The sequence below is a fragment of the Pipistrellus hanaki genome, assembly GCF_964339955.1.
Source record: "Pipistrellus hanaki genome assembly, chromosome: 3".
NCBI classification, from domain to species: domain Eukaryota; kingdom Metazoa; phylum Chordata; class Mammalia; order Chiroptera; family Vespertilionidae; genus Pipistrellus; species Pipistrellus hanaki.
In genome coordinates this window covers 17,087,367-17,100,974 of record NC_140505.1, presented here as the reverse complement: position 1 = coordinate 17,100,974, position 13,608 = coordinate 17,087,367, and the positions used below count along the sequence as shown (strand labels likewise).

At 50.8% G+C, this 13,608-nt stretch overlaps 1 protein-coding gene across 2 annotated transcripts; it reads left to right on the top strand.

Annotated features, from left to right (window-relative positions):
• Positions 1–360: 360 nt before the first annotated feature.
• On the top strand, positions 361–13,137 carry RNF122 (ring finger protein 122). 2 transcript variants are annotated; one of them, XM_084877079.1, is made up of 6 exons: positions 361–799; positions 5,935–6,091; positions 10,237–10,282; positions 10,638–10,679; positions 11,601–11,680; positions 12,089–13,137. In XM_084877079.1, the coding sequence occupies exons 1-6, from the start codon at positions 775–777 to the stop codon at positions 12,201–12,203; spliced, it is 465 nt and encodes a 154-aa protein (XP_084733205.1). In that variant the 5' UTR covers positions 361–774; the 3' UTR covers positions 12,204–13,137. The 2 variants fall into 2 exon arrangements, with proteins under 2 accessions (XP_084733205.1, XP_084733204.1); XM_084877078.1 differs by having other exon boundaries at positions 362–799; positions 11,598–11,680.
• Positions 13,138–13,608: the final 471 nt, after the last annotated feature.

Sequence of the window (13,608 nt, the reverse complement as noted above, 5' to 3'; positions counted from 1 at the left end):
CCCTCGGAGCAGAAATGTAACCACTCCTCCGAGAACTGGTTTCTCCGAGAGCGATAGAGACTCCGTGCTGGATGTGGAGACGGAAACCCATGTGGCACTAACTGTTCGGCTTCTCCCGGGTCCCTGGTGGGGGAGGCTGGTTCCTCCAGCTCCGGGCCAGCTCACGCTCCTCCATCCGCTGAAGTTTCCCCGGGTTGGGAAGGTGAGGGGTGCGCGCCCCACCTTGCAAAGACGCTCCGCCCTGGAAGGGGGCGGGCCTGCAAAGACTCCCCGGGGCCCAGAGGAAGACTCCCATTGGCCGGAGGACGGATGACGTAGGGGGCGGGGCTCCCCGGGGGGTGTATATAAATAGGAGGGGGTGTGCACAACCTGTGTCAATTTCGGAGTCTCTGGCCTCTCTCCTACTCGTGGTGTGACCTGAGCCGTCCCCTAAGGCTTTTCTTTTCCCGCAGCCTGGGTACCCCACATCCTCTGTGGCACCCCACATCTCCCTCCCCCACCCCGGGGTCCTTTTCCTGCATTTCCGCGGTGGTGCGTGCATTCGGGGGACTTTCTATTTGTTTCCTTCTCTTTTCTCTTTGTTGCTCTCACACACCGGCCGGCCTCCCCCCCGAAGCCCCTGCACTCCGAAGGGAGCTCGACGCCAGGAGACGGGCGGCTGCTGCGGGCTGCACCGGCCCCACCTGCGGATCCGCCAGCCGGGGCGCTCGCCCGCCCGCCCGCCTCTCCCGCCGCCCGCGTCCGTCCGCCGGGGAAGCCGCCACGCGTTCATTGATGCACCCATTCCAGTGGTGTAACGGTGAGGCCGGGGGCGAGGAGGTGGTGGTGGTGGGGGGGGGGGGGGGTGTCGCGCCGGACTTCAGATCGAAGGCTCGCTCTGCCTCTCGAGCCAAGTTTCTCTTGCAATGGGGCGGCCGAGAAGGCGTCCCGGAGCCCAACTCTGCTGCACGGCGCGGAAATGGAAAAGCAAACAAACAAACCAACGCAAAAGCCCCGATTTCCCTGGCGGGCAGGGAAGAGGCTCCGAAGGGGCGGCGGCGGCGGGGTGGGGGTGTGGGGGCGGGCGTGGGGGTCGCGGCCCCTGTGGGGCGGCTTCGCTCTCCTGCCCCTGCCCCTGCCTTTGTGCGCTCCAACTCTGCTCTTTGTTGTGATGGTCCGAGGAGCCTGGAATCCGCGCTCGGGCTGGGATCTCCTAGAGGGAGCTCAAGTTCCCTCCTGGTCTGAAACTTTGCAGGCTATTTGCAATGTGCACACAATGCTTGTGCTGCGCGCGGGGCAGGCCGGGGGTGGCTTCCTCTGTGTCTTTGTTGGCTTCGCCCTGGCCGCTCTGGGGCTCCGAGCCCGCGGAAGGCGCCGGATGAAAGAGCGTGGCTTTATGGAGCGGATAACCCTTTGCAGATACGTGTCTCCCCTGGGCGCAGGCTAATCTGCTCCCCAGAGCCTCACCTCCAGACCCAACTGCCCCGTTCACTAGCCATCCCCCTCCCCCCCCTCCCACACACACACACACACACATACACACCACCACCACCACCACCGTGATGCTAAATTTATCTCATCTGAGGCTTCTTTTGTGGTTCAGGTGATAACAAGTTGGGCGTGGGTCTGATTCCTCACCCAAGCTAATTGAACTGGGGGCCTTCCTCGGAGATCAGTTCAAAACCTTGAATACTAACGCTCTCTAATGGCCCTAGGATCTTCACCGCCTAGTTCTAAGGCTGGTAGAGCTGGGCCAGGTCACAGCTAGTCTTATCTCTGAGTGTTGGCAAACTGGCTAGTTAGAGGGAAACATTCATTCTGAAAGCAAGCAGACTCACTCTCTCTTGCCAGGTCTTGGATTAATTATTTCAAGAGGCTTTTGTTTTAAGGCAAGGTTTGGGCAGCATGTGTAAGAATGCCCTCCCCCTACCCCCTTCCTCTTGCTGGTGGTATCGAATTTCCTGACAATGAACCAAGCTGTGTGATAGGAAGGCCTTGCGGGAGAGGGGGCGGAAGACGGGAGGAGGCAGAACTGAGTACCCCAGCATCTGGGAAAGATTCCCTTGTCTGGGAAGGAGAGGCATTTCCCAGAGTCTCTGGTCTTTTCTTGGCCAGCCCTTCTCTTGACGTCATTCCCGCTCCCAGCCCACTCATGGAGATGAAACATTCTGATGTCAGGGCTTGCGGAGGTCCGCTGAGACAATGGGAGAAAATACTTCAGGAGAAGAGCCGGGGGGGTGGTTAGTCACACTGGCCTTTCTTCTGGCAGCCCTCTTTCAGAGAGGTTCTCAGGCCAGCCGAGGACATGCTGCTTTCTCTGTTCACTTCTTAGCGACGGAGAGATCCTGTTCTTCGACTTCAATGAGGGAGCAGTCCCTCTCCCCCCACCATTTTGTGAAAAATCTCTGGCCCCCCACTTCCCTGGGGTTGGTGTTCTGCCCAACTTTTAGAGGAAAACTTCACCAACCAAGCAATTGGACCATCTCTTTCTTGGCTATGGAGCTCTTCTCACCCACACCCCTATCATGTAAGAGTCCTAAACTCCGTGACTCAATCCTGGGTCATCAGACAAGAGCAGATGGTGAAGATGGACTGCTGAGGCCAAAGTGCCTGCAGAGTGCATACACAAACCCTCTACAATAGCTACTGCCACCCCTCTGCAAGCTCCCAGAATAGACACCAAGTGAGGTTCTTTGGAACCCTAAAGATACCAGGATCCGATCTGTAAAAGAATGCAGAGAGAGTCAAGGCAGATTGGAGGTTAGTTCCTCGTACAGCATCAGATGGTGTTGGGGGCATGGAGGTATGGAGTTGCTCATTGATATTGTGGGCACAGTTTCTTGAAGGGAAGTCCTAAGACCCCTTTACCCCTTTCCAGAATAGACTCAGTCCACCATGATGTCTTCAAGAAAATTTGACTTTTTTTGGCCCATCGAGCAAATATTTGAGTGGAGGGGTGGTGAAAACTTTCTAAATCCTGCTAGAGACTAGATGCAAGGGTATAGCAAAGTTTAGTAGCTAATTATTTCATTGTTTGCAGCTTAATAAAAAAAACCTTTCAAGATAAGAATTACTTCTTTTACTTTTTGTTTACCCACAATGTGTAGGTCATTGCATAAATCAGGCCTTCCACAGTACTTGTTCATTGACTGGTCATCCATTCAGCTGAGGGCAGTTTCTAGGCAATTTTCCCAAGCATCAGTCTACTTTCCTACTTTCTTTGGAGTGTGAGTTTCTGCCACGGGTGCCAAGTTTTGAGAAAATTAGGAGTTATTTATCTGTTAACTAGTTTTTGAGAACAAGCCAAACACTAGACTAGGCACTGGAAAATATCCAAATTGCTTTCCTCAGACCTCAGAGCATTCAGGTTGTCAAGGACTTTCATCTCTGGTCTTAGGATTATAGTTGCTCCTCTACTGTGCTTCACTTTGTATGGTGAAAACCTTTGTGTCTGGCCCTTGCTGGTTTGGCTCAGTGTTTAGAGTGTTGGCTCTCACACTGAAAGATCTTGGGTTTGATTCCCGTTCAAGGACACATACCTTGGTTGCAGGGAGGAAACCAATCAATGTTTCTCTCTGTCTCTCTCCCTTCCACCGTATCTCTCTTAAAAAAAAAAAAAAAAAAAAATTCAATGGGAAACGTATCCTTGCATGAGGATTAACAAAAACAAAACAAAAAACACCTTTGTGTCCTTTTCCCTAGAAGGTAAATCCATCTACTCATTTCCCCCCCCCCCCCCCCTCCCCGCTGATTTTATCTTCAGTGTCTATCATGGTATTTGTCATATAATCAATGCTTAATGTATGTTTGTGTTAAGTTGATGCTAGGAACAACTTGGCAATGTAAGATAATTACCAAGTATTCAAGAGCCAGAACATGTGATAGAGCTGTGAGCACACAGAATTCTGGGACGAGAGGGTCACTGGAATATTACAAAGACCAGGCTTGGTGGACTTTAGGAAAGCAGGGAGTTTCCAGTGGGGAAAGCTGATGAACAAAGGTATGGAGGCAAGAAGTAGTGAGGAGACAGGCCCACATGGGGTGGTGCTGGAGGACATTGGCGGGAAGGTTAAGAGGGGACCCAATGCACACATGTTTAGGAGAACTTTAAACTAGTCATGAGTTTGGGAAATATATGATAGAAACAGAGTAGGAGGAAATGAAAGACATGTGGGCTAAATTAGAGGAAGGACTAGACATCAATTAGGTGACTGGATAGGGACTTGGAATAGATTTGGGCACGAAATATGAAAGGGGTTTGGAGGGAGCTCATTATATGGTCACTGGATTGATGTAGGGGATGAAGAGAGGTATGAGAAGCACATCAAAGATGACTTCATCTTTCAAGCGAGACTTCTGCTGAATTGTAGCTCTGGTAATTATAATGCAGAGTTCTGAAGTATATATTAATGGGTTCTGGCTCTTAACCAAGATGTCAGGAAAGTTCCTAAAACCCATGTTGAGGGCTCGAGGACAGAGCCAGGCCTTGTTAACTGCTGGAATACAGACAGTTCAAAGATGGAGTCTTTTTAAAATTAAACTGGTATATTAGAATGTACTTGAGATGTAGCAGGTATATGTTAAATTCCAGTTTTCTTGTCTCACCGCATTCTGAAATAAGAATGTTATGCTTATCTTTTGGATCACAATGGTATTTTTGCCTGCAAGCATGAATAAACACTCAACCAGCTTATTGTTTATATCCTATCTTCCCCCTGCCCCCCCTTTTCCTTATGGTTTAACATTACAGAAAATGTACTGTCAGAACCAGTAGTCCCAAGGTAAAGAATGGCTCCAGGACTGGCTAATCTAGCAACTCAACTGATAAAATCTTTCCTCCTCTTTGTTTCCCCTGCCACAGGCTCTATATTATATTGACCTCCTCTCTTTCCAGCTATAACTTGGCTGCCACCATGACAGGTGTTTTGAGCAGACCTTGTTAATGTGTAGATTCTGATTCATTTCTTCTGGGGTGGGCCCAATACTCTGCATCTCAGATAAGCATCAGGGGATTTCATTGCTATCGTGAGACTGCACAGTGAGGCTTTTTTAAAAATATATACATTTTATTAATTTTTCACAGAGAGGAAGGGAGAAGGATAGAGAGAAACATCAATGAGAGAGAAACATCAATCAGCTGCCTCCTACACACCTCCTACTGGTGTACATGCCCTTGACAGGAATCGAACCTGGGACCTTTAAGTCTCTGCAGGCCAACGCTCTATCCACTGAGCCAAACCAGTTATGGCTGCACTGTGAGGCTTTGAGTAGAAACCAGGACAGTAGACAGTAAGAGTGAACTGCAACCCCCACCCCCACTTTCTGGAACTCAGCCTTGGAATGAATAATGTCTATTCTGGTCCTATTGCAGATTATCTCCTGGAGCAGGTGGCTTCATAATGACAAATGACCTTTGGGGTTGCCCTTTGCAATTTACAAAGCATATTTCTTTTAAAATAATATATATATATATATATATATATATATATATATATATTATTGATTTTAGAGAGGAGGGGAAAGGGAGAGAGCGAGAGAAACATCAATGATGAGAGAGAATCATTGATCAGCTGCCTCCTGCACGACCCCCACTGGGGATTGAGCCTGCAACACAGGCATACACCCTTGACCAAAATCATACCCAGGACCCTTCAGTCCATTTTTCTGCCCATTACCTGAAATCTTGACGCACAAACCCCCCTCCCCCCAAAATGGGGATGCAGCTTTAAGTACTGCGTGTAGTAGTCCTTTTCATAGATTGGTTACCTGACCCACGATCGCATAGCTAGTAAGTATTAGAACTAGGACATACACTTAAGCCCCGGAATCAGAAGTTTAGGAGCTCAGAGCCTGCCAGTTCTCTCTCCATCCTTGTTGACACAGAGTACATCAGTCCCAGAGGTACATTTCCAACAAACTAGAATAATATTATTTTTCCTCCCCCTTTCTCTGCAGGGTGTTTCTGTGGCCTGGGACTGGTCAGTACTAACAAGTCCTGCTCAATGCCACCCATTAGTTTCCAGGACCTTCCTCTGAACATCTACATGGTCATCTTCGGTACAGGCATCTTTGTCTTCATGCTCAGCCTCATCTTCTGCTGTTACTTCATCAGGTGAGTGACTCCCTGGCTGGCCTGGAATGGGGGCATAGGGGAGGATGTAGGGTGAGCTGAGCGAGGCTCACCAGCCTCCAGCGGGTGTCCTGCCTAAAAGACAGGACTTAGCCAGTCCTCTCCTGGGCCCTCGAGGCCTGGTGTTTCTGTTTACATTAGCCTATCAAGTTGTCCCAGAGCATCTAAGGTCACTATGTGTTGTGCTGCATCCTGCCTCTTGGCCAATTATGCTAAGGTTGCCTAGAATTACTGTCTGACAAAGTAACATCATTGATGGTCCTTTAATTGTCTCTCTTCCCACTCATACCCACCGGGTAGCCGGGGATACGTAAGCATGAGTTACACCAGTGGCACGTCCTTCTGCCCTCCTGGGAAATCTTTCTATGTCCAGCAGATGCTAATATTAGCAAGCTGGTGTCTGGAGATCTGCTTGTTTATTCTGCCTTGGAAGCTCTTATTTTTTTGAGAGTGAAAAAACGAAAAGCCTTCCTTATTACACAGGACCCAGGGAAGAACTGGAGTTTCTCCAGGAACTGTTTCTTCTCCTGCTGATAAGACATGGGAACTGTGGCTATTCCCTACAGAAAATGTGGGGCCTAACTGGAATTTAGACTGGAAATTAGAGTAGTTGCTAACAAGAGCACGTGTTTGGTGTTAATATTTCTGGATATTGGGGAGTGCTGAACGCCTCTGAGTAGCAGAACATGGCTAGAGCCATCGTGATCACTAACCCCCACAGATGCCTGAGTAGATGTCAGCTGGAGTCCAGGCTAGTGACTGATCAAATCACCTAAGGCGATGAAATTAGGATGGAGGAAGCAGGAGATCTGGCTCCCCACGGAGGTGTCCTGGTGGATTTGAGTCCTTCCCCCAGAAGGAGGCTAGAGAAGATACTTGTCCTATTCAGGCTGGAAGATCTCTCTCTAAGAGGAGGAAATGCATGCAGGCCTGCTCCCCAGTGCTCTCGGTTCTTTCTCAGAACTTTAAAAAGTCCCTACAACTAGAATTTTCCACTGAAGCCACTATCTTCTGTAAACACTTTTATTTTTTTCCTCTTGTACAATGATGTCTAGAATTTGCATCTCACTCTGAAGTGGGGGTGAGGGTAGGTTTCTGGTATTGCCTCACTCCCTCATCCTTCCCCAAGCCTGAGTTTTGTTCCTCAAACTCTTTTGTCTACCTGACCACCAGCCACTCCCATCTCATTTCAAGCAATTTGTGTGGTTCCCCAGAGACTGAAGGTGGACACCTTCCAATACCAAAGATTTGTGTGTGACACTTGGAGGAGTCTGTAAAGCCAACTCCACTCTGTCCGTTTACACACACACACACACACACACACACACACACACGAGCTCACACATGCCACGCTGCAAAGGTGATCAAGTAAAGAAATCTTAGAAAATCACTCTGGGCCACTAAGTAGATGACCACCAGGGCTCATTTCCGAATTCTGCCACTAATGGGTGTAACCTTAGATTTTTAACTATTCTTTACCAAGTGCCACCTGCATGCCAGACATCATGGTTAGCATTCTGTAAGATATTTAGCTCACTTAATCCTCAGAACATCCCTGCAGGTCCGAGTTATAAATGCTGATTCTTACTCCTTGACTGAGAAGTGGAAGGGGGAGCTGTGGCCGTGGCCACCTCTTGACCCCTAACGATTAGGTGTCTGCAGAAGGGGAGGCTGGGAGCTGGCTGATTCAGTTTTGGTTGGCTGGCCTGAAGGAACAGAGCGACAGGACTGCACGATGCCAAAAGCCTTCCCGTGGCAGGGCTGCTCGGCACCACCTGTCCCTTCTGCAGTCCTCTGCCCCCCCTACACCTCCCCACTCTGCCCTGCAGCCTGCTCCGAGCCAGCCCACCCCGCGGTCTCATGGTTCCAGAGCTCACTGCTGTGTGGCAGCCTGTGGGTGTCTATATATAGAAAGACACACAAGTGCAGAAGCCACTTCCTCTCCCCGCTTCTTGGTTTCCTCCTCAGCCAAAATAGGCCTGTGACCCCCACTCATGACCTGGTGAGCTCATTGGCCAAAACCAGCCTCCACTCCCAGCTCCCCAAACCCCCCCCCCCCTCCACTCCTTCTCCCCCAGCCCCCAAAAGGGCTAATCTCTGCCCCGCACAGGATGGAGGGGCCGGTGAAGTACACATAGGCAGGAAAGGGACAATTATGTGCAGGATCTGGCTGCATTGTTTGCTCCAAAAGGGAAAAGAAGCAAAGGGAGAGAGAGAGCTCACTGGCAGTGGCTGGAAATGGTGTCATTGAGATCAGGGTATTTTTAGCGACTTTGCTCACCCAACAGCTGAAAAGGCCACCTGTCCAATGTCGTTGGCTCCGTGTCCCCTGCTGGGATGGCCCGGCGTCTTTGTTTTGTTTTGTGTTTGCTTCCTTTTGCAACCTGTTTGGCCCCGTTTCATATCAATCTAAACCTTCCTGACCCAGGAATCTACATGCAGGGTGCAGGTGCAGCTTTAAGCCCCTCCGTGTTCAGAGCATCCTGGGCTCCGAGAGGCAGGCTTCTGGGGTTCTCTCAGATAAGACCATTAAAAGGAGGGCGCCCCAGGCACCCGCCGATACTGCCTGGCACACACGACGTCATAGCCATGTTGCATGGAGGCTCACAGTTAGGTGTGGCATGCCCTCACTCTCTGGTGAAGAAGCAGGCTCCTCACCGCTTCCTGCGTCACTCTGCACATACCTGCTAAGCGTGGCTGTCTCCCTCAGAAGCTAGCTCTACACACACCCTACTGAACATGTCTCCTTTCCCCAGTGTCTGTCGGCTAGCGGTTATGTAAGCTTTGGGTGCATCCTTCCCGCCCTTCTCACTGGGACGAGGGGCCAGAGATGCCTGGGAACATATGAAAGTGCAAAGTGAAGGATGGGGCAGTGGGAGCCCTGAGGAGGCCTTGAACCCAACCCCCCACTTTAGAAACCCTCCAAAGAGGGAAAAGAAAGGGGGCGGGGACTTGCCACCCAGGCCTCAGCCCCGTGTGGCTGAAGCCACTTGGACTGGAGTTCGTTCTTTTTTTTTTCTTTTCTTTTCTTTTTTAAATATATTTTATTGATTTTTTTACAGAGAGGAAGGGAGAGGGATAGAAAGCTAGAAACATCGGTGAGAGAGGAACATCGACCAGCTGCCTCTTGCACATCCCCTACTGGGGATGTGCCTGCAACCAAGGTACATGCCCTTGACCGGAATCGAACCTGGGACCTTTCAGCCCGCAGACCGACGCTCTTGCCACTGAGCCAAACCGGTTTTGGCTGGGGTTCGTTATTTAGAGGATCCAGGCACACGTGGCCTGGCCAGGCCCCCGGACGATGGCGTGTTCCCCTAATTGGTGAAACAGGCCACATGTTGTGTTCAAGCGCTCGGGCTCTGTGACCAGAGAGACTTCCATTCAGATGCTGCCAGCCGGCTCTGAAGTTTGAGCAAGTTAACTTCTCCCGCTTCCTTTCCCCCTCGGCTGTGGAAAGGGAAGCCTCTCCCTCTAAAGCTGTTTGGAGCGGGTGAGCAGGTCCATGGGTGTGTCAGTGCGGGGATCGGTGCACCGCACGTCCTCAGACGGTGCGCTGAGGCCTGTGGAAACACGTGCCCGGTTTTGGCTCTTGCGGGTGAGGCAGCGTGCAGGCCACCAGCTGGAAACAAAAGGGAGCAGACAAAGAAGAGCTCGCCTGTGCTTTCCTGGCACCGTGCGTGCGGGGAGAGTCCTCTGTTGGCAGAATACTGTGTTCTCTGGGCAGCACGTCCCGCAGGGCCAACAGACGCTTCTTTATCCCGCTCCCCTAGCTTACTGGGAATGGCCCTTGTAAGAATATCTAACTTCTCTACGCTCGGAAGTTGTTGATCTGCAGGGTTTGGGAGCCTGCAGGAGTTTACCTCCTGAGAAATGCGGGAAGAGGGAAGCCCCCAGAATGTGGGAGCTGCAGAAAATGTCGAGGCTGTTGAGCCTGGGTCCTTAACTCACTCTGGGTGACCCACTGAGGCCCAAACCTGACCCCGTGGCCTCTCTAGGGTGAGCCACCCCTGTGAGGAGCACCCATCCCACCCCCAGAAGAAGCCAGGCAGCCCGCCTGCCTCTCCTGCTTACAACGGCTCCGCTGGTGCCATGATGACCACTTCTCTCCCCTTTTTTCCCCCCAGCAAACTGCGGAACCAGGCGCAGAGCGAACGATACGGATATAAGGAGGTAAAGCACGGCATCTTCCCCTGAGACTTCCTCCTCTGCTCCTTGTCCTGCTAGAGGCGGAAGAGGAGGAGAAGCTTGAGCTGTCCTGGCTGGAACCCCCCTCAGCCTCCCCTCTGGCCTTCTCTGTGGTTCAATCCTTTCACTGTCCTCAAGTCTGGCTGGCTTAGGCAGTGCCCAGAGTCCCCCTTAATGAAAAAGAGGGAAGAAGGAAGGGGGGGCAGGGGGGAGAGAAGGGGAGAAGGGAGGGAGGAGGGGGGAGGGGAAGGGGGATCCTGTGCAGAGCTGGGAGCTTCCCTCATTGGCTGATACCACCAGGCTTCTTTGGCTGATACCATGCTGCCTCCTTTCTTCCCAGGTGGTGCTTAAAGGGGACGCCAAGAAGTCACAATTATATGGGGTGAGTGTGTTGGAATGGCATGTGGGAGGGGCCCCATGGGTAGAGCACAGGGCACCCTCAGCTTTCAGCCTGGACCCATTCGGGAACCTCTGAAAAGAAGGTCCTTTTACCCTGTATATACACTCTGCCCTAGCAGACTATGGAACTAACTAGTGTGCCCATGCCTCTGGTTCCTCCCTGTCCGCCCATCACTCTGCTCACACCCAACAAATCCTGGGTTCCCCCACACTGACTCTTTAGGAATAGGCCATTCCTACTCCTTTCCCATCTGTCCCTGGAGGTCATCTAACTCGCTGCCCAAAGCTTATGTCCATAACTAGGACCTCCTGTACACAGTGTTTGTGGTTGTCTGAACATCACAGATATCACTAGACACAGGACTACTGAGAAATGGCACATTTTGTCCCTGTTTTTAAATATTTTTTTTAATTGATTTCAGAGGAAGGGAAAAGGAAAGAGAGAAGTATTAATGATGAGAATCATTGATCAGCTGCCTCCTGCACGCCCCCTACTGGGGATCGAACCCAGGACCCTTCAGTCCGAAGGTCGATGCTCTATCCACTGAGCCAAACCAACTAGGGCTGCCCCTGTTTTTCATATCTCAACAAATTCAGATGTTTCCCAAGCCCTCTTCTAGGAGAGTAATTCCGTTGAGATTGAGGGGATTCATAGACATGAACAGAAGGCTGGATTTAAAGAAGGTAACAGACCACATGCCCTCATCCTTAACCTCTCGTTATTGAAACATCTCCCCTTGCCAAATGTACTAGGCTAGAAAGCATTAAAAACCATTCTTCTAGAATAGCACAGCAAAGGGAACCTGTGAACCTGGGGTGGCGATAATGAGTGTTCAGGATGGTGAGTGGGGTTCTTGCCCAATCTCCTCTCACACTGCCCCTGCCCCGTTGCTCTCCACAGCAGACCTGTGCAGTCTGTCTGGAAGACTTCAAGGGGAAGGATGAGCTTGGTGTGCTCCCGTGCCAACATGCTTTTCATCGGAAGTAAGTGTCGATAGTGGGGATGTGTGCCCAGGGTGCCTTTTATACATATATATATATTATTGATTTTTCATAGAGAGGAAGGAGAGGGATAGAGAGCTAGAAACATAGATGAGAGAGAAACATCGACCCGCTGCCTCCTGCACACCCCACCAGGAATGTGCCCGCAACCAATGTACATGCCCTTGACAGAAATCAAACCTGGACCTTTTAGTCCTCAGACTGACGCTCTATCCACCGAGCCAAACCTGTTTCGGCCCACCTACCTCTTGTCAGTGATGTCCTACAACCTGTCTGGACAGCAGGCAAAAGGGAAGGGTTCTATTGCAGTAAGGATAGGATGGTCTGTGTCTGAGAAATGATAGCCAGCCAGAGCAGACTGGGGTCTCTCACATCTTCTGTGGCCCACAGGTGTCTGGTGAAGTGGCTAGAAGTACGCTGCGTCTGCCCCATGTGCAACAAGCCCATCGCCGCCCCCTCCGAGGCCACTCAGAGCATCGGAATCCTGTTGGATGAGCTGGTGTGAGGGCTGCCTTTACATCAGGCCGGGAGAAGACATCTTGCCTCATGAGTGCCTGGTCCCTCTGCAAAGCTGCAATGAACAAGACTGTTGGGTGATAATGGTCGTGCCTACCTGAAGGGGAGGTAGTACAGGACTGGTCTCCCACCATTACTGAGAGACCAGACTTGCCCCTCCTTCCTGCCTCCTGAGGTCTTCTTCCCTATAACTCAGTACTGAAAGCATCGCCCATCAAGACCAATGTGTCCTGGTACTGGATGATTTCCCTGCCTGTCCCTGCTCGGAGGGAAGAATCACCCTTGGAGCACACAGTAGAGATAGAGACCATATGACCACAAAGCCTAGAAGAAGGGATGATATGGGCTCTGTCTTCCCCTGCCCCCCATTCCTTCCATCAGAAGGTTAAGCAGGTAAGGAAGAAAAGACCAAGGAACCAAGTACCTCCAGTGGAAGTGAGGGAGGCTCTGTAGGAAATTAGGAAGAGCAAGGACATAAAGAAGCAAAGTCAATGTTTACATGGGACCTATGGAAACAAAGGCTGGCCGGCCAGCCTGACTACAGGGTAAGGAGGGCCCTCCCTCCCCCTGCTAGGGTCTGAGGTGCTATCCACTCGCTCTCTTCCTCCGTCGATCTCGGAGCTTCCTAGTCCACGTCGGAGTCAGAGTGCCCCTCCGGAGGAAGGGCTTGCTCTACACTCACATGGATTTCCAGGGGCTTTTTCTAAAAGAGCAAAAGGGGCCCGGGGAAGGGGGTGTCTGAAGGTGAAGATAGCGACACCTTCTTCCCCCTTGTAAATAGTATTTTTGTACTTCATCCTCACCATCTCAGGGTTTATATATGGAATGGAGGGGGTGGGGGTTTCCGTTCCTCCCCAGAGTGGGTGAGGGTGGGAGAAGGTGTGTATTTAAAGAAAATTAAATTTAATAACAAGTTTCTCTAACCTTCTGCCTGTGGTTGTGGCCTGTGTCTGTTGGCTCTTGTCCACCACCAAGGAACAAAACTCCTTGTAACTGCTGCTTCTCACTTCCCCACGTTCAAATCAAACACACACAGTCTCCTAACCCTTAAAAAGAAAGATTGGTGATAGATTACCGCCTGTACAGCACAGGCTGGGACTAATGTCAATGTACTTTATTACCTGAATAAGCCAGGTTCATTGGATTTCTAGAATTTTTTAAAAATATATATTTTATTGATTTTTCACAGAGAGGAAGAGAGAGGGATAGAGAGTTAGAAACATCGATGAGAGAGAATCATCAATCAGCTGCCTCTTGCACACTCCCTACTGGGGTTGTGCCCGCAACCAAGGCACATGCCCTTGACTGGAATTGAACCTGGGACCTTTCAGTTCGCAGGCCGATGCTCTATCCACTGAGCCAAACCGGTTTCGGCGGATTTCTAGAATATTTTT

Bases quoted from the DNA above. Each gene is read 5' to 3' on its own strand.
- RNF122 (XM_084877078.1), top strand. From the start codon at position 775: ATGCACCCATTCCAGTGGTGTAACG. The intron at 10,680-11,597 runs GTGAGTGTGTTG...TGCTCTCCACAG, and splicing joins AGAAGTCACAATTATATGGG to CAGACCTGTGCAGTCTGTCT. The intron at 11,681-12,088 runs GTAAGTGTCGAT...TGTGGCCCACAG, and splicing joins CAACATGCTTTTCATCGGAA to GTGTCTGGTGAAGTGGCTAG.